Raw genomic sequence first — 19185 nt, forward strand, 5'->3', positions numbered from 1 at the left:
TGACACCCCTTCAGGGTGGGGTAAAACGTCAACAACCCCGGCCCACGAGTCATCCCCAACGACCAAAGTAATAATTACCTAAATGGTATATGGTCCATCTCGGTCTTTTCATTGAGCATGACGATGCTGATATCTAAAGGCCTCAACCGAACATGTCGTCGACTTTAACAAAGAACACTTCGACGTCCATTGTGTTGATATCCGCGTCCTCGCCAGTTGGCCGTGACCAGAAGACGCAACCGAATCTCGATTTCTGTGAGAATTGTCAAGAGGAAGGCACACGACAAATGGAAGAAATTCAGATTCGAGATGCAGCAATTACCGAGCTAAGGGACGAAATTGCACGGTTGCACAAGATCATCTCGTTTCTTCAGCGGTCTTCGAACACATAGCTTAGGCGATGGGTGGATTAATTTTTTCGAATGATGGGTTCGATCACCCCGATCAAAGTATCTATGGTCGACATTGCGGATATTCCCCCATGTCTGATGATTTTTATGCCAATCCTGCATAGGCAAATCTAACGGAGGCTACTGCAACCTTCAACACCCGCGAAGTGGGGGCCTGAAGCAAGATTGTGATTCTTTTTGCCTTTTGACAATTGAGGCAAGCTATTGGTTTATGAGGAGTTATGGTTATATATATGCATAATGGATTTTGGGGCATCAGAGGATTGCGTTTTAATGAGGTCAGAGACTAGCTTGACCCGGGCCAAACCCCGAATAATATTTACCTAGAAGGTTCTTTGGAACCTACGCCTTCCAGATCCCGAGCAGATCCCAAGACCCCGTAATTCTACAGAATACCCACAGTCAAGAATCTAGGTTTCCAAAGTGAAATTGAACACAAATAATGAGCAGAAATTTGGTATCGGTATATATTTAACACCATCCAGGAAAATCATAAGATCAGTGATTTTTCTGCTCCGGTCCGAACCATGCTCTCATGACATATCTTATACGGGAAAAGCCGAGGCGATGATTAGCTTTCAGAGGAACCTTCAACCATGAATGTCACGAGTCCTTTTATTTGAAATTGATCATACATTGAGGCTTATTTGAAGCTTATAGTACATTGGGTAATCCGTTCTATCTTACACGCAAGGCGAGCCCACCTTGGCAACGTCTTTGCAAAGAATGTCAAATCACGACGCCAGACCCACAAACGCCTTCCTGAGGAGTCATACGAGCTCATTGCGATATCATTATTCGTTTCAAAGTCTCCAGGGAGACTGGTTTGACGAGGTACTCATCCAACCCTGCCATCCGCGCCTGCTGTTGTATTTCGGCAGAAGCGACTCCCGTGACCGCCATAATGCAAGACGCAGGTAGATGATTTTTCTTTTCAAATTCTCGAATCTTGCTCGTGGAAACGAGGCCATCCATGACAGGCATAGAGAGGTCTGGAGAGTTTGGATTAGATGTATTTCTTGTAAAGCGCTATTCCAAACTTACCCATGAGAACATATGAGAAGGGTTTCTTGGACTCCTTGAATTTGTTCAATGCATTCAATCCATTAAAAGCCGTTTCATAGGTGCAACCTAGTTTGTGCATGAACGTCGCTAGGATCTGCGAGACCAAGTGTTAGCCTATAATGTGATTGGAATGCAGAGCAAGAGATGGGAAATCACATACCTTCACGTTTATTTTATTATCATCCACAATTAGAACATGCATCTGCTCTAGTTTGGCAGGCAGCTGTGGTATGAGGGAGTCTCCATTTTGTAATGATGGTATATCTCCAGTGAGGGCATCTTCATTGTATTTCGCATGAAAGGCGTCTGTCGAGTGACTCTCGGGCTTGGAAGGTTCGACTGACACTCTGTTATTAATCAAAGTGGAATTCATCGCTTTGACCACTTTTTGTGGGCCGTATCTAATTGCAAGTTAGTCATGTAGCAAAGAATAACAAAATACTGGAAGCAGATACGCACGGCTGAGAGACATATACAAAGCTGTGCTTCGACTGGTCCTTCGCGATTGGCTTGTTGGGACCCAGCACAATGAAGGACTTGGTCGTGGATCGTGCCAAATACTCGGGATTATCATTCACGAATTGCTGCAATTTTGCGTCCTCAATGACAAAAACATCGCCATGCGCATTTGCCAAAGACTCTGCAAAGGAAACACTCCAGTTGGGTTGTGCCAAAAAGACATTGCTGAGAGAGCTCTGAATTGACAGTTTGCGTTTGCTTTCTGTATTCAAGATCCCCGTAGGCATCTCATTCAGATCTGGGCAATCATTGAAGCCAATTAGGCAAGCTCGGGTGGCTGGAATCGTGTCTGGAATTTCGCCGTAAAAATCTACCGGTCCATGACTATCCACATCATAGCAATGCACGGGAATATAGACATCGACCTGGGTGCCAACACCCATCTCACTCTTGATGTCGATATGACCCCCAAGGAGTGTAACAAGCTTCCGCACAAGGCTGAGCCCGAGTCCCACACCCTCCGAAAGGGAGTCTTCCTGGGAAAATGGAGAGAAGACTGAGTGGCGTAGGTATTCAGAGGAGATTCCACTACCCGTATCAGTCACCGACAGATGGGCAAGTACAGGCTCCGAACCATTCCCTGTACTGACACTGGATAGGGAAACTTCAATGAGACCTTGGTGAGTCCATTTCATGGAATTGCCGAGGAGACTCATCACAATTCTTCTCCATGCACCAGCCACGGAGCGCACTTTCCATCCGTTGTGTCCGTCAATTCGGACGACAACGGAGACTTGGTCCGTATACCTACGGCTCGTGGGATACGCCGGAGAGCTTAGCCAGCCTCTAGCTTCAGACTGAGAATCTTTTCCCTCTGACGTCTGTGAGATGCACAGGATCTCCGTCACTTCCTCTATCAAAGCGTCCAGCTCAAATCCAGTGATCAAGTTTTTTATGTCGTCTTCGGTGTTTTCACTGCTGTGAGGAATTTTTGTTGTCAACCTGTTAATTTTGGTAAAGTCCAGTCTGGCAGACGTTAGATTCTTGAATGCTTAGAAACTCGATATTGGATCGGGCATGACTCACAGATGATTCACAACATCCAACAGCGTCAAGCCACATGATTCAATCATTTTGACCATGTCACCCTGAGCCAACTCAAGAGTAGTGGCCCGCAACAGCTCGGTATTTCCAAGTATGCCATGCAGCGGAGAACGAAATTCATGGCTAATGGAAGATATGAAATCTGATTTGGATTTCTCCATACTATCCCAGTTGACCCTTGCAACTTCTGAGACAATTGAGTTGCTGAAGGCTCGGAAGAAGCCAAGCTCTTCCATGCCTAGGGCACGATGCATATTTCCTGTCCAAAGAAGAGTTCCGGCGAGCCAACGAGATTTGTTCCAATCCCACAGCGGAAAGAACAGGGCCGAATCTGCACCGGGAAGGTGTTTGGCTAACTCATTCGTGATTTGAGAAAGATTCTTCAGTTCGGTGGCGATTTCATCACCTCCACTCTGGTACGAAAGATAATGGCTGTCGTCAATCCGATCATTGAAATTGAATACTTGGCCTTGAGGGAAAGCCGTGATCATCCTCTCCAATAGTTCTTCCGTCAAACCGATCTCATCCTTATCATTGCAGCTCGCTTTCGATGAGCTCCTAAAGGCTTGTCCGAGGATCTCACAGGATGCTTTGGACTCTTGGGATGGCATTCCATCGCGCTTGAGACCGAATTGGATCGACGCCAAGCTGTTACTCAAACCAGAGTGTAATGATTTCGGTGAAGGTTCCCAGACACCCGGGTGCCCCGGGGATTGGCTGATGGACCGTCAATTACTAGTATCAAGAGAATGGTGGTGATGATACTCACATTCCAGAGTTGCTTTGATACGCGTCCGCGAAGAGCACCCCGTCGAGGTCCATGGAATCTCTCAGGATCACACTGGCACGAGAAAAAATAGATGCGATGGACCGGGAAATGATGTAGCTAGGATCTGCTTTGGGTGCTTCCGTTTTGACATTGTTGCCATTGGGGGAAGAGATCTCCTCCGGGTTCCAAAACTCATTCTGCGGCTTTTCAAATAATGGAGTCAAGCCGGCAGATGATCCTCCAAGGTGTGAATAAACCGACGTGGGTGCGGTGGAGCGAGGTCTATCTCTGCCGAACGAGAACGATGATAACTCCGAGGCGATCTGCGATGAACCCTGATCTACCGTCTGTGTTGAGGATCTCGCAACGTCTTCACTTTCAGTATCCGGGTCTGACTGTAAGTCAAGATCCGCGAAGGGATTTGATCGTTTGAGCACCGCTTCAGGGTCTGGGTGGATGGTGACCAGATCAGTCACGCCTTTCACCAGTTTCTCTGCCCGTCGATGGAAATGAACAATGCGGGCTTTCTCTAGGTATTCTGCCACCGCATCTGCCACTTCCTGTAACAGGGCAACCTCGTGATCCCCGAAAATTGACCGCGGCTTGTCATCCACGATGCAATAGGAGCCCAAGACATGACCCGAGGCACTGAACAGAGGCACCTCCGCGTAGAATCGCATGTGGGGCCAATCCACCACGTACGGTCGATCCTTAAAGGCCATCTCGTCTGCGAAGTTGCGAATGATGTATCGGGAGCGGTTGGCGGTGACATTTGCCGTGTCAATCTCGAGCGATGCATCCTGCGCGGTGAACAGTTTGATAGTGTGGGGACACCACCCCCAGGAGAGATTCAATGTCCGATAGCCCAGGTATAAGCCATCGTCAGGCATATGTTGATCCCCGTGTCGGAGAGAGATGGATGAAGTCGTTTCAGCAATGATGTGTTGGTTCTCGCCGTCAATAATAGAAATGAAAGATCGATTGCATCCGAAGCGAAGAACCCCCAGTTGCGCTAAGGCATTGAGTGAGATATCTGGCGATAGATAGGCTGCTCCAGGCTGCTCGTTTCTCGAGGGCGCAGCCCGACCATCCGATACGCCATCGTCATTGGGATGGGTAAAGGCGCAGTAGTATCTATGTCGGCAAGCCTCGGTCAGCACCAGTCGTGAGGACAAAAGTCCCCGCGAGATCAGATCTTTGCATCGTTATACACACTTGGACAATTCTCGGATGCGATCGCGTTCTGTCTGGGAGGTCGTCGGGTGATCGGGCCCACAAGCAGCTAGAAAGGCCATCCTGACTCTGTGGGAGGACGGATCCAAGTCCGATCAATAGGGGACATTGCACGAACAATGCGATGCGGAGATGACGTAGTGTCCAGTCGATGGAGACGCAGAAATTGGATGTGGGGGGTTCGAACCTTTGGACCTGTGAACCTGTGAACCTGTGAACCTTCTGGACTTCTCGAGAGTCCGCACTGGGCGGGCTCTGAGTGGTCGGAGATTATTGCCGGAAAAATCTGCCATTTTTTAAACTCCAAAAGTCAAAAAGTGTATAGCCTCTAGCCTCAAGCCTCGAGCGATGCGAAACCCCGACCGTTGGCCAGACCACTTTGTAGTTCAATCTATCCATCGTGAAACTTTCGGTCCCTCTCGCCCCGCATTACTCCTTTTGATGGTGTCTCTCTTGCCTATCTAGAGTAACTAGAGTAACTAGAGTAACTAGAGTAACTAGAGTAACTAGAGCGCGACGAAGGCCGTGGTATAGTCTCCTATGGTCTCGTCGACCCCACTCCGCACGTTGCATTCTCAGTGCCGTGCCGATAGTACCGTTTCAACAAAGTCGGACATATGGGTGAAGACCATCACCAGCCATGAGCGAGGAGTCCAAAATCAGACAGGGGGCCCCTGTGACGGAGAAGTCCTCGAAGCCAATTGTAGTGAAACTTGAAATTGAAGTTAACTGTGGATTTTATATTCGGATTCTTATTCAGAGTAGGATTGGGATTCTATAGACCCCAAGTGATGCCCAGGGTCGAGACTCCGTCCTGTAGATGGCTTCGTGGGGAATGCACAAGACTGTTTTCGGCCGTTTGGCCCCACTAAAGCTGGGTGGATGATGTCATACGACTCCAATCAGCACACGGCTCTGTAGATGGCGGAGGATTCGGAACGCTACGCGGGCCGAGGGCAATTAAAGGGACCCTCGCGGTCGTGAACTCTTTTTCGACTTTTATATCTTTGACACAGAGATACAAAGAGAGTCCAAGACCCGACCCCGACACACTGAGAGACCGAGAGACCGAGAGACAAGCAAGACGCAAGGCGTATCTCCACTCACGCGACCTCTGCAACCTCTGCAATTGCACTCGTTGAAAGGAGAGACGGAGAAGGGATATCACAATGTTCTCGCGACGGTATGTTCCCATACACATCAGACAAATTATGTTGGAGTGCGTTGGAGGGAAAACATTTACTGACGGGGTCGTCGTGGGGCAGACATGCGCATAAACCCGACCACAATCTAATCAGTCGCTTTAGAAATGAATTTGGGGACCTGGTGTCCAAGCCAGGTCTCCAGATAAATCCGCATGTACCAAATGCAATGCCTCAAATTGTCCCGGATGTGATCAATCGCGGCACTCTTGGGCGAGGCAAGTCTCACCATCCGAGTCTCGTCGCCGAGCGAGTCGCTTGGCCAACACAGGCATCAGGCTCATCATTCGCTTGCCTGGATCCAGGGGCATTGGCACTGCAATTTGGATTTGACGAGCCCCAAATTGCCCCTCATTCTGACTTCTCTGAGAAAGGCAAAATCTTTCACAACCAGACGGGAGAATTCGAGCTTCTGGATCCCTATCAAATTTCGAACAGTAGCTCATTCGCTCAGCCGGAGTTTGATGCATCATTTAAGCCCCCCCCATCGCGATTCGGGCTATGAGACGATGGATAGTTCCTCGGAAGATTTGTCTACGAGTCTCAGTACAAAAATCGACTGCGCTGTGATAGATGACTCTCTGGAAAGGTCCTCGGGCGAACAGTAAGGCCGCCCGATGAAACTCAATACTCTGCGCGCTAACGCACGCACGCTTCAGGTTCCGTTATAACGTCTCACTGCTGGCTCCAACGGCAATGTTTAATGCAGCCAAGGAGGATCCAGTCACCTACCTCAACAAAAGTCAAGTATATTCTCTCATCATCAAAGATATCTATCCACCCCCGGTGGGGTCTGGCCCGGTCAGATACCGCACATACGTTCGCGTATCATTCGACGATAAAGAGCAACGATCAAGGCCTGCCGCGTACTGGCAATTATGGAATGACGGTCGAGCCACGTGCGAGGCGCCTCGTCATGGCGGCAAGCTACACGCAGTGGAATATGCGAATGCATCTCGATCCAACGTCATGAACCCTGATCATACACAAGCTCGTCTGGAAACCGCGTCCTTTGATGGATTCTGCGTCACTTGGTCCGGATATCCAGACACCCGAATACCCCGAGTGTGTGCTCGGCGTACGATTCAATTTCCTCTCGACCGATTTCAGTCACTCGAAAGGGGTGAAAGGGGCATCGGTTCGACTATGTGTAAAGACGGAAATGATGCAACCGGATGACGGCACTTTCGAGCATCAGCCGGAGATATGTTTCTGCAAAGTGAAATTATTCCGGGACCATGGCGCTGAGCGTAAACTTGCCAATGATGCGGCGCATGTCAACAAGACCATCGAGAAGCTCAAAAAGCAAGTATTTGAAGCGGGAGCAAGCGATGGATCGAATTCCGAGAAAACAAAACACTTTCCCATGAAGATTGCGAAACGCTACCGGAAGTCACGACGCGGATCTTCCGAAAAACAGATCACAGGAGGTCTGCAGGCCGAAATAGATGCGCTTCAGCGCATGTTTTTCTTCGGTGCGGCGTGTGAGCAAGCTTGACTTGCGGGGGGATGAATATGATGACCCTGATCTTCACCCCGTTCGGCTTGGCGCTGATTCGTCCTCGAGTCCCAATGATGAACATTCCCCGAAGACTGTGGCAGCAGTGGCCGGTCGTCTTCAAAGAAATGATAGCATGGCTTCAGCACTTGCGGGTATGCAGCTTGCTCAATCTGACGACCTGAAGGGGTCTGTCAGTATGGATACCGCTAGACGCGCCTCAGAAGGCAATCTACCCTGCAGTCGCAAGGATCATGAAAGCCGTCGATATCGACGCGGGTTACAGTCCACCAGAGAATGCGCCCAGGTCAGGTCAGTATCATTGCTAGACCTTCTTTTTTTTTTTTTTTTTTGGCGGCATTCACTAATCTCATCACAGTTGCCTGCTTTTACGTCCGGTTTACCAGAAATGGAAACGATGTATCAGACTACTACCATGCACTCTATCTCACGGAGCGCACGGTTCGGGATTTGTTGGACAAGATTTCAATGAAGCAACAGATTGACCCATTACGTGTTGTCCGCGTGTTACACATGAAACAAAACGGGCTGAGGATTATTGTGGACGATGAAGTTGTGCGCGAGTTCCCTGAGGGACAGGACATGATAGTTGAACTATCCGAGGTGTCGAGCGATGAATCAGATGGAGGCGTGGAACTCACCGGCACAGAAGTCAAATTAATCTTCTAAGGAGCTGACTGGATGCCGAGGTTGATCAACCTGGAATTTCTAACACCCCAATTATCTCTATCTACCTTTGGGCTCCTCTGGATATGCGTCCTCTTCAACTCTTTTTACTACACCCCATACCATATTATGCTAATTCAAAACATCATGACCATAGAGTTCTCGCGGTTCCGTACCCCCTCTCCAGTAGCACAGCAAGTCAATGTGTCACGCCCGATAGAGACCAACCTCTCTACCTCCCTACCTGGTCACATGTCGGAGTCCAAACATGCCTCCAAGGTGTCACTTTTGCCTAGGTAAGTCGCTTGAATTGTAATCGATTCTAGTATGCTCTCCTTCCACCTCACATTTTCTTTTTCCAAAGTATCATCTCTGTACTTTATCACGTAGCCATAATGCATTTTAATGTAATTCGGGACCACATTACTGTGAGGGCCCCCGGAGATTCTGAGACTAGACTGCCCAACACCCTCCCACCTTCCTATCTTCCCACCTTCCCCACCCATAGGTACTCCACGACTCCACGACTCGACTCTATACTCGTCGGGAAGTGACGCGCCAATCGGCGAATCCTCGGCCCTGTTGCCTCCCAAATCTCCCGAAATCCCAAAGACCACCGCCACAATCGTAGCCATGACAAGTAAGCCACAGCGGCGGACGCTCCCCAGACCAGCCACAAACCCAACAAGGATAGCATCATGAGTAGCGTGACAAGGGGGGGGGCCAGTCCAGTCCATGTCACAATATAGCCTCGGACCAACCTGTTCAGTCGAGGCGTGTGCAGAAACCTGGTTTTAGGCTTCCGGGCCCACGATAGTCCGGTCTTGCCTTGTTTTACGTGCATTAGCTGCAGCCGAAAAGCAAGTCATATGAAGCCCAGTTCCAGAGTCGCAGTGCCAAGCCAGGTCCCGCGGAGGCTGAAATAGGCGATGACGTCACGAACATACCCCGAACTGTTGCAAACCTTCTCCATGTCGAACAATGACGTAGGGTGATAGGATCTCCGTCAATAACCAGACTGCTGCTTCGAGAATCGATGACGTGATATGATACCATGATCCGTTTGGACAGATTTGACATAAATAGTCCTCTGTGACCCCGACCTTATTCTTCTATTATCAACTCTATTCAAACCATCTACACTTTTGAAACCCTTTTTTCAAATTTCCAATAACAAACTCATTTCACAATGGAGACCGTCAAGGTTCGTTAGATTCATACATGGTCAAAATCTTCCATGACTGAACTGACATTGCACATTTAGAACGCCGCCAACTACGTCGCCGAGACCGTCCAGGGCACCGGTGCCGAGGCTTCCAAGGAGGCCAACAAGAACGTCGCCAAGGACAACGATGCCAGCATTGGCACCCGCGCCAGCGCCGCCAAGGATGCCGTCTTCGACAAGAAGGATGAGGTTTCCCACGACACCAAGGCTGATGTTCACAAGGGTGAGTGATTGACCTGCCGCATGGTGCATGGTGCACGGTGCCTGACATGAGCGGAAAGCTAACGATCATGCAGAGGCCGCTAAGCACTAAGTGCGTTTTGCACTGATGTACTCAATAACCCCCATCACTATTCGATACCCATTGCCTATCTGATGGTGTGGTTGAGGACAGGGTGGCTGTGATAAGGACATTTTACGTTGATTCATGTAACTAAACCTGATACCACGAATTCACTTTAACGTCTACGAAATACTTCTTTCCCCTTATCACGTAGATTATACCGGACTTGGAGCCTGTAGACTGAAATTGCCTCATGATGGTTAACGATCTGGAGTTATATTTGATGTGTGCATTTCAGATTCTTGAATCATTACGTTTTCGATTAAATGTATATCTCCATGCTTTCACATCTAGAAGACTGAACATCAATGTTTGCTCCCTTGCCACTATATTATATATTCTTACGACTAAGACTCAAATAATTGTATTTCTTTATTCATGTCATCTCATACTCTACGAAATACTTTTTCTCTTATCACGTGGATTATCCATTCCGTATTCAGAGCCTTCATCTGTGAATGAATGAAACTCAAATAGTTGTATTGTCTATTCATATCAACATATGCTCTACCGCATGGTGACAAGCTCTTCGGAAGCAGTAGGGTGAATGGCCACACAGCTATCAAAGTCTGCCTTGGTCGCACCCATCTTCACAGCAACGCCGAAGCCTTGCAACATCTCGCCAACGCCAAGACCAAGAATATGCAAACCAACAACCTTCTCCGAGGGGCCGGCGCAGATGATCTTCATCTCGGTGGGGTTCTTGGCCTTCTCCTCAGGGGACAGGCCGACGTCATAGAACATGTTGGTGAACTTGGTGTGGTAGATCTTGATCTTGTCGTCACCGTAGCGCTGACGGGCTTCGGGCTCGGTGAGACCAATGGAGCCAACTTCGGGGTGGGAGAAGACGACCGTAGGGATGTTTTCGTAGGAGATCTTGGAGGACTTCAGCTCTGAGGGACCGAAGATACGGTTGCCGAGTTGGCGACCGGCAGCAATTGCGACTGTATCATACGTGAGCAGAATTTTCCAATACGAGGACGGGCAAGATTTTGAAACATACCAGGAGTTAGCTCGGCCTGGCCAGTCACATCACCGAGAGCGTAAACGCCCTCGACAGAGGTGTTCTGGTACTCGTCAACGACAATGTGACCGCTGGGGCTCAGCTTGATACCGGGGATATCGATAGCCAGATCTTCGATCTCGGGGGCACGGCCAACAGCCCAGAGAAGCTCGTTTACTTCGAGCTCGGAGCCATCGTGGTTGATCAGCTTGATCAGACGGTCCTTGCCCTTGCCATCGCGAATGAGCTGGATATCCTTGAAACCAGCGTGGTGGCGGTGCATGTGGACACCGGCAGCCTCGTAGCGATCGGTCATAGTCTTCTGGATCATGGGGTCGAACTTGCGCAGGAAGTTGTCCCCACGAATGAACATATGTGTCTCCACTTTGACAGCGTTCATCACACCAGCCAACTCAACGGCGATGTAGCCAGCGCCGACAACGGCCATCTTGGGCGGCAACTCCTCCATCTCGAAGAAGCCATCGCTAGTGATACCGTGCTCGACACCGGGGACCTTGGGCAGGCTGGGACGACCACCGGTAGCGATCAGGATGTGGGGAGCAGTGTAGCGGGCGACGCTGCCATCCTGCTGACCAACCTCAATGACCTTGGGCTCGACGAAGCGAGCACGGCCGTGGACCAGGTCAATACCCTCGTTGCCCCAGTTGCGCTCATAGGCGCCGTTCAAGCGCTTGATCACAGCATCACGGGTAGTCTTGAACTTGTGATAGTCAATCTTGATGCCTTCAGGGATATCGTAACCGTAGTGCTTGCCGATGTCCATCGTCTCCTGGATGGTCGCGAAATTCCAGGTCATCTTCTTGGGAACACATCTGAAGGTTTCAGGTGAGCGCCGAACTTGATTGTTGCATTTAAAATGTCGACGGAAAAAAAGTGCCAATTACTTACCCAACGTTAACGCAAGTACCGCCGGAACGACCACTCTCGACAATCAGAGTCTTTGCGCCGTACCAGCCAGCTGCACGGCGGGCACTTCCACTACCACCACTTCCACCGCCTAGGACGATGTAGTCATACTGCTGAACCTCAATGGGGGCCATTGTGGACGAAGTCGTGCTCTGCGAGACCAGAGACGAGGAGGAAAAGTGACGCGAGATGGAGGAGAGTCGAGAAGTAGGCGCAATTGTGGTGGAGGGCTTGCTGTGGATGGTCGCCAGGGTTCGATTCACGGTCAGTGGACCGGAGTGAATTCGTCTGCGAGAGGGAGACCGGGAAAGGAGGCTGCGAAAGCTGGTCCGGGAAGATTGCACAGGGATGGAGCGGGAGAGCATGAATATGATGGGGGGGTATGTACAGGAAGAGGGGAAGCAGTCAGACCTGACAGAAAATTGGTGACGATACCGCTTGATACGCGGCGAGCTTTGCGGGCCCGGGGAACATGCTTGATTTCTCAGCTCGGGGCCCGGCCCACGTGATTACAAATCATGTCTGTCCGTTGAGCTTCTAGGCTGATATGGGTTCGATAATATTCGAGTATTTTCAATTTAGGTCAAGGGTATAAAGCTAATGGTAAATAAAAAATTTGAGAGACAAAAGGAGTGGAACGGCTCGGCTGGGTGTAGGTTCAGCCCATCCAACGTCTGCGAGTATGAAAACTCAAAAGTATTCACCACACCCAAAGCAGAGCATCGGATGCAAAATGAATCAAAGTCGAAAGTTAAGGAGAATTGAAGGAAGGAATGGGGTGATCAAGGTCTATTTCAAAGTAAACCTTGAAACCTAGTCAAGGTTGAAGATAGAGTGGCCCATGGCGATGAATATCGCGCAGAGACGACCTGTCGCGATAACGAAGGTGATGATGTGGAGGAGAAGGGGTGTGCGAGCATACTTGGATGGTTCAAAGCCATGTGTACACGCAGACCGCATCCATGAACGTATGAGATATTCAAGTATCGGGAGATCAGAGAATTAGGGGAGGTTTCAGTGAAGAAAGCCATTTCTCGGGATCAGAGGTCGAAGGGAAGAGATAGCACTCAATCAAGTCCACAGTTGAGCTGTTAGGACTGCATCCTGATGCATCGGCGTTGAGGGCGATGCAGAGGGAGAGGAGGGGTGCAACGAGGTTTCGAGGAGCATCTTCGGGTATTCGAAGGCATGAAAGGGTTTCCAAGTGTTTCGGAGAGTCAGTGACTTCTCAGCCGTGATTTTCGGCCTCGATCAGCTGCCTGGAGCGATAGTCTGACAGCGGGCAAGTATATGGTGGTCCGGGTGCTGGGGGGTATTCGTGTCTTGATGGTAGAGGATGCGAAGCGGTTCAATGTCATATTCCAAATAGAATGCTCATAGTCATGTGCAAGAAGTGTCCAGAGGCCGCCGACTCTGTGATCTCTTATCTAGTGATTCGGTGTCTACCCAAGTAGTATAGACATCACAACCGAATGACTAGTGAGAATACGCGATGACCGCGAACGAGATGACGCAGATGCACAGCGGGATGAGGACGTTGCGTTCCATATCGGCAGGGTTCTCGGTGTGCTTCATGATCTTGGGTGAAAGATGGAGAAGTGGCTATACTGAGGGGGGGATTGCAGATGAGAGGGGTCGCTGTCTACGAGGCGGAGAGGCCGTTATCCAATCCCCACGCTTGAAATGCTGAAGTAATCGTTGGGCCTCAACAAATGACCGATCACATGATGTCGATTGGTTATTATTGTTCATCTACGCCATGTGGACCTTTCATTTTAGGCAGAGAATCACACCGCAAGATAACTGGACAAAATGGGTTATTTCAAAAGTCACCGCAAAGAAGAATCATGGGCCCCACGTGACTGTGTCGGTACCTGCAGTAGGGTCACAGTATCGGGTGCGGGCCACCGTCAACCCCAGACTCAGACCCGGACCCAACCCTAGACCCATGTACAAAAGTCAGGGCCTAATATGCTTAGATGAGACGACAATTTAAATGCTGAATTTGTTTTCTGATGCTCCAGACATGCAAATATATTCCTTCAATGGGAGCTAGGCTCCTTGCCAACAGCTGAAACGCCTCGGATGATCCCTAAGGAATGCTAGATCTCGCGACGTCAATAAAACTCATGGCATTAGGTGTGAAGGGGAAGTGGCCGAGTCCTGGAATCTACGAGTACCTTGATCCTGCCACACGTCCTGCTGGCCCTTGTTTACCTATCCACATTCAAGAGCCACAAGAATGCAAGGGGATGAATCAAAAACCCGCAACATGCCAAGCCGAACGAGCAACAAGGGCCTCCATGCCTATGTAGGTACCAGGAGATCATTTTGATAGCCAATGGCGCAAGGATTAGGGCCCCCATCTCCCCTGCGCGACTTGAGATTGCTCTTAGAATCACCCGGATATACATTAGCGGATCACCCCTGGTCCAACGTCTATCCCCCGACCATCCACTCCCAGAATTCGACATTCAAACACCAATATGCGTGTCTCCGCCTTCGTTCTCGCTTTCACCTCCATCGTGTCTCTGAGTGCAGCCCAGAGTGCTATTGTCCAGGATGACAGAATCAACATGTCCTGCGACTTCGCGCAGGACAAGTCCGGCATGCTGCAGTACCCGTACTGCTGCCGCGACATGAAGCCTCTGAGAGGAAACTCCAAGGGCAACGAGGCCCTGGACTGTACGTTTCGGTCCCTTTCAAATGGAGAAGGCACTCCAATCGCTAACGTTGGATAGGCGACCTGTTGACAAAGCCTCAGCTGTGTGAGGACCAATCCCGACCTGCTTGCTGCTACACTATCGTAGGTTGATCTCTCTCAATAAATGCGCAAAGGAACTAACATTGTTTGTGTGTGATCAGGGCCCGAAGAAGATCTGTACCTCGCACGTCGTTTTCCAGAACGCGGAGGACGTCTAGGCTGGCCAAGAGAATCATGTTGATAGCGGAATATGATCGGTTCTCGGAAACGATGCACGCGATCCTATTTTCGATGTCAATGTTGACACGATATCGGGAAATATACCAGAATGCCAATACAACCCATTACGATGTCCATAGATGCGATCAATTCTCAATAAACTATGTCATAAGATTTTAAGAGGGCCATGAAAAACCAACTGAAGGATATATGGTGATGCTCAGTGAATCAAACGCTATGCCAATGCTAGGAAATGCTATATACAACTCAACTTGTCAGAAGAGCAGGGTGTATCACCACTAGTCAGACTTGACGTCCAACATTCTCTCGGTGTTTCTGCGGAACAGCTTCTCTGCGAGTCCAGGTTCGTGAGTGCAAAGATCCAGGCACCATTGTGTGAAAGGGCTGATGTCGACACCGGTAAAACGAGTATGAGGCCAGTCCGTGGCGTAGATGACTCGGTCCGGTGCCGCAGAGAGAAACTCGCAGGCCATGGCCTTGAGATCACGCATATGACGGTCCTTGGTGAGGCGGTAAGGGGCGGACACCTTGATGTAGGTGTTTCCCTGGCGAATCAGGGAGATCAAGGAGTCAAACCCGGGAAGGTTGTATGGGTCGAAGGGCAGGGCCTCCTTGGCCCATGAGATCGAAGAGAGTTCAGGGCTTCCGAAATGGTCGATGCAGACGGTGACGCCGAGCCGAGGCACGATGGATTCGAGCATAGGCACCATCTTTAAAGGAACGTACATTTCGATAATCCAGTTCCGAGGCCGCGCAATGTCGGCGTGTCGAAGCAGCTCCTGTTCCAACTCGGTCTGATTCATGACCTTGCCCACAGACTGGAGGTTCACACGGAGACCACGAACACCCAGGGTATGCCACTCATCCAGCGTTTCTGTTTGAATGTTGTCGGGGTCAATCACCACGACTCCGCGACCACGGGAAGGGCCGAGTTTAGCCAGGGCGGCTAGAAGACAGGAGTTGTCGGTTCCATAGATGGATGGTTGCACAAAGACAAGGTTCTCCACTCCCAACGTCGACTCGAAGTAAAGTGCATCTTCCAAGGTATGGGTGGTAGGCTGGTATACTGCCTTCGGAGAAATAGGGAAGTGCTTGGGTTCCACGACGTGCATGTGGCTATCCCAGGATTTTGAAGGTATCCTGTGACCCAAGGGCACGCTTATAGGCGCTGCTGCTGCATTGAAAGAACGCCGGACTAGACGAGACGCCGGGTCATTGGATAGCGATATGCGTGCTGGGCCTCCTAAGATGTCGGCATACGGCTGAGTCGAAGTAAGCATTGTAGTATGGGATAGTGAAGTTGAGTGACATCGAACACCTCGATCGCCGGGAAGTAGACAGAAGAGAAAGAAGGATGCGGTTTCTACGGAGTACAACTCACAGATGAGCAGGTCCTGACGCTGTGGATTGCCCTGAGGAGCCTGACCGGTATCATGCCGCCGAGTTGGGTCATCGGCCAACGTCCGTCACAGTCAGACTCAGGGTCTAGGTCGGCAGAAAAGCAAGGAAAGTGATCATTCAAGAAAACTCTGCCGTGTGCCGTGTTCTCAGTTGCGGTATAGAGGTCTGACCCACCCTCGGCTTCAATTATTACCCAGAAGGGGAGGGCACAGGCGAGGAGGTTAGTCGAGGGGAAGCCGAAGGGCGACGCGGAAGTCGTCCGGGAGGCAGATGGCAGTGACACTACCCACTTGCATCGGCAGAATGCATATCGGGAGAATCGTGGGATGTGCTCTTCATAATTTCCTGAAAGGCTACCACCCAAAGGAGAAGGGACCCGTCCAGCGGAGCCACGAACCACCGAGTGGGCTCCGCGGAGCGATCCGACAGCCGACTGAAGAAGTATGGAGTTCCAAGAAAGCCCTGGGGTTATGAGCGTGTCAAGGGATACGTGAAGATGGCGTTGAAATACCGGAGAATCATCGCTTGGCCGTCTGCCTTTGTGCAGGATCGAGGTTCAAGGTTGCAGAGGGTAAGAGGTGCAAGCGCAGGTGAAGTGCGGAAGTTGACCGAGCGTACAAAAAATCTTAATGCTACGGGATGCCGAGAACGCCTCCTCCCCAGTTCCTCCACTCGCTCCTTTTGTCTCTTTGCCCACTGTCTGCCGATAACTCCGTGCACCTTTCCCCAGATTTCCGATCGCCTCCACCGCAACTTCCCTGGGGAAATAGACCCGTAATGGGCGCCTTTTCCGCATGGCTGGAACCATCGCGTTGGACCACAAGTTCGTACTATGTACTGGTGGTCTGCGTGATAGCGTGCGGCAGTATCCCGAAAGGTACTTTGGTCCCCCCTAGCTGATGCATCGTCATCATTCTTCACAGATAGAGTGCTTACGATCGCAGGGTACGATGAGGGTGGCTACAGTGCTAGCGTCAAGCTAGAGTCATTCATGATCGATTTCAACCTCCTGAAATCCCACTGGAAGAACGACCCAACCGGCTTGACCAATCGAAGTGCAAACATCACCTCCTTCAATGTGCTGGGTGCTGCATTTGGCGCCCTGGCTGGTCTCGATCTCAATGATCGACTGGGTCGTCTATGGTCGTGGCGGTTAGCTATGGTCGTATACATGGTCGGCACCTTCATCCAGGTCTTCTCATCCGGGATCTATGGCTTGTTGCTGTTCGCCCGCATTTTCTCCGGACTGGGCGCTGGTCTTTTGACTGTCACGTCGCCCCTGTATCTGTCGGAGGTGGCACCCAAGGCAACGCGCGGTCTGTCCGTCGGCTTGTACATGGTCGCTCTGCTGACGGTGCTTTCCATGGGTGAGTCTGTTCAATCATTTATCCGGCGCTAAACAAGGATTTTGACTAACTCCACTCCTGATAGGCTTCTTTATCAACTATGGCGCCAAAATCCACATGGCCGCCACGCGTACACAATATCGACTAGTCCAAGCCATCCCTCTGATCCCTGCAGGGATCACTCTAGTTCTTTCGTGGTGGTGTCCGGAAACCCCACGATACCTCGCCTCTAAGCAGCGCCACCAGGAAGCAAAGGAGATACTTGCACGTCTGCGTGGAAAGTCCATCGACGATGAAAGTGTTGTGGCCGAGTTCAAGGAGATCGACCAGCAGGCTAAGGAGCGGGCCGACTTGAAGTCCATCTCGCACTGGGCAGCTTTCAAGGAGTCCCAGACCAACCCCAATTACCGCCAGCGATTCTGGCTGCTCATGACCATGCAAACCATTGCGCAGTGGACAGGTGGAAACGGTATCACATATTACATATCGACGATCTTTACCTACGCTGGTGTCGCCGATTCCACCTCCCTTATTTCATCCGGCGCATACGGAATTGTCAAGTTGGTCTTCACCATGGCATTCACATGGGGCCTGATCGATCTCTTCGGCCGACGCCGCTGTGCTCTAACTGGCTTGTCCCTACAACTGGCCGCACATATCTACATGGGCATCTACATGGGTCTGCAGCCAGGCTCCTCCGACAACAAATCCGCATCTGACGCAGCCATCGCCTCGGTCTTTGTCTACGCTGTGGGCTGGTCAGTGGGTCTCTGCACAATCCCCTACCTGTACGGTACGGAGATTTTCCCGAACCACATCCGTAATGTGAGCTATGCGCTCAGTATGGGTCTTCACTGGTTCTTCCAGTTTGCCGTTGTTCGCGTTACCCCCAACATGCTCACCAATCTGCATATCTGGGGTGCTTACCTCTTCTGGGCTATCATTTGTACCCTCGGTATCATCATCCTGGGTATTTGGATGCCCGAGACAAAGGGCGTGCCCATCGAGCGTATGGATGAGCTCTTCTCTGGACCGTGGTACCTCCGCTGGCGCGCTAAGGTCTCCACCACCGAAGACTACTCTGACTCCGGAGATACCCTTGCATCGCACGAGCAACGTCATGCCACCTTCAAGAGCGATTGAATGGCGCATTTGGAGTTCACATCCTTGCTCTCTTATGAACATTTATCTATCTGGTCGTTTTAGCGGCGTATACATACTCTATCACCCCGAAACAGCTCGCACGCACAATATTCTGTGCATCTCCTGGCGATTGCTCGGCATATAATTTTGACAACCCTATACCCTTTGTATTCTATTTTTGCATTCTGGGCTTGATGCCGAGGTCTATATGATGTGCTCTAGATTTGAAAAGAGCCTAGTGCATATACAATTGCGCTGGACTGGCGCCCATGCTGGTCCAGAGAAGTCATTCTGACAATCTTGGAAATATTTTGCGACTTCCTCTTTAAGGTACTCAATACTTGTGGCTAGGGTAAAAAATCGAAAGCTTTCGGTCAAGCAAGGACTTGATATTATGGGATTGATACGCCCAGGTCAAGTCGAGAT

The 19185-nt window shown here is 50.4% G+C and overlaps 9 protein-coding genes across 9 annotated transcripts; 6 read left to right on the plus strand and 3 right to left on the minus strand.

The window, feature by feature from the left end:
• Positions 1 to 152: 152 nt before the first annotated feature.
• Positions 153 to 392, plus strand: N7477_002360 (uncharacterized protein; the record flags this gene model as incomplete). The annotated part of the gene is made up of 1 exon (XM_056964023.1): positions 153 to 392. One exon carries the CDS (start codon positions 153 to 155, stop codon positions 390 to 392), a length of 240 nt encoding a protein of 79 aa, XP_056823976.1.
• A 798-nt stretch (positions 393 to 1190) lies between these two features.
• On the minus strand, positions 1191 to 5102 carry N7477_002361 (hybrid sensor histidine kinase/response regulator; the record flags this gene model as incomplete). The annotated part of the gene is given in 7 exon segments (XM_056964024.1): positions 1191 to 1402; positions 1455 to 1569; positions 1636 to 1876; positions 1935 to 2960; positions 3021 to 3755; positions 3808 to 5002; positions 5021 to 5102. 7 exon segments carry the CDS (start codon positions 5100 to 5102, stop codon positions 1191 to 1193), a joined length of 3606 nt encoding a protein of 1201 aa, XP_056823977.1.
• Positions 5103 to 6209: 1107 nt separating this feature from the next.
• Positions 6210 to 6747, plus strand: N7477_002362 (uncharacterized protein; the record flags this gene model as incomplete). The annotated part of the gene is made up of 2 exons (XM_056964025.1): positions 6210 to 6223; positions 6348 to 6747. The coding sequence occupies 2 exons, from the start codon at positions 6210 to 6212 to the stop codon at positions 6745 to 6747; spliced, it is 414 nt and encodes a 137-aa protein (XP_056823978.1).
• Positions 6748 to 6938: 191 nt separating this feature from the next.
• Positions 6939 to 8430, plus strand: N7477_002363 (uncharacterized protein; the record flags this gene model as incomplete). Its single annotated transcript, XM_056964026.1, has 5 exons — positions 6939 to 7178; positions 7234 to 7726; positions 7810 to 7895; positions 7965 to 8052; positions 8120 to 8430. 5 exons carry the CDS (start codon positions 6939 to 6941, stop codon positions 8428 to 8430), a joined length of 1218 nt encoding a protein of 405 aa, XP_056823979.1.
• A 1186-nt stretch (positions 8431 to 9616) lies between these two features.
• N7477_002364 (uncharacterized protein) lies at positions 9617 to 9965 on the plus strand (the record flags this gene model as incomplete). The annotated part of the gene is made up of 3 exons (XM_056964027.1): positions 9617 to 9631; positions 9692 to 9875; positions 9949 to 9965. The coding sequence occupies 3 exons, from the start codon at positions 9617 to 9619 to the stop codon at positions 9963 to 9965; spliced, it is 216 nt and encodes a 71-aa protein (XP_056823980.1).
• Positions 9966 to 10502: 537 nt separating this feature from the next.
• On the minus strand, positions 10503 to 12290 carry glr1 (glutathione-disulfide reductase GLR1; the record flags this gene model as incomplete). Its single annotated transcript, XM_056964028.1, has 3 exons — positions 10503 to 10939; positions 10999 to 11831; positions 11908 to 12290. 3 exons carry the CDS (start codon positions 12288 to 12290, stop codon positions 10503 to 10505), a joined length of 1653 nt encoding a protein of 550 aa, XP_056823981.1.
• Positions 12291 to 14411: 2121 nt separating this feature from the next.
• N7477_002366 (uncharacterized protein) lies at positions 14412 to 14847 on the plus strand (the record flags this gene model as incomplete). Its single annotated transcript, XM_056964029.1, has 3 exons — positions 14412 to 14610; positions 14667 to 14731; positions 14791 to 14847. The coding sequence occupies 3 exons, from the start codon at positions 14412 to 14414 to the stop codon at positions 14845 to 14847; spliced, it is 321 nt and encodes a 106-aa protein (XP_056823982.1).
• A 300-nt stretch (positions 14848 to 15147) lies between these two features.
• Positions 15148 to 16149, minus strand: N7477_002367 (putative TIM barrel metal-dependent hydrolase; the record flags this gene model as incomplete). Its single annotated transcript, XM_056964030.1, has 1 exon — positions 15148 to 16149. The coding sequence occupies one exon, from the start codon at positions 16147 to 16149 to the stop codon at positions 15148 to 15150; it is 1002 nt and encodes a 333-aa protein (XP_056823983.1).
• A 1019-nt stretch (positions 16150 to 17168) lies between these two features.
• N7477_002368 (uncharacterized protein) lies at positions 17169 to 18759 on the plus strand (the record flags this gene model as incomplete). Its single annotated transcript, XM_056964031.1, has 2 exons — positions 17169 to 17637; positions 17702 to 18759. Coding segments are annotated over 2 exons (1527 nt in total), but the record flags the coding sequence as incomplete, so codon positions are not given.
• Between the last annotated feature and the right edge of the window lie 426 nt (positions 18760 to 19185).

Source organism: Penicillium maclennaniae, assembly GCF_028827695.1.
Source record: "Penicillium maclennaniae strain IBT 15551 chromosome Unknown utg000003l:1.0-5670915.0:1.0-5674809.0, whole genome shotgun sequence".
NCBI classification, from domain to species: domain Eukaryota; kingdom Fungi; phylum Ascomycota; class Eurotiomycetes; order Eurotiales; family Aspergillaceae; genus Penicillium; species Penicillium maclennaniae.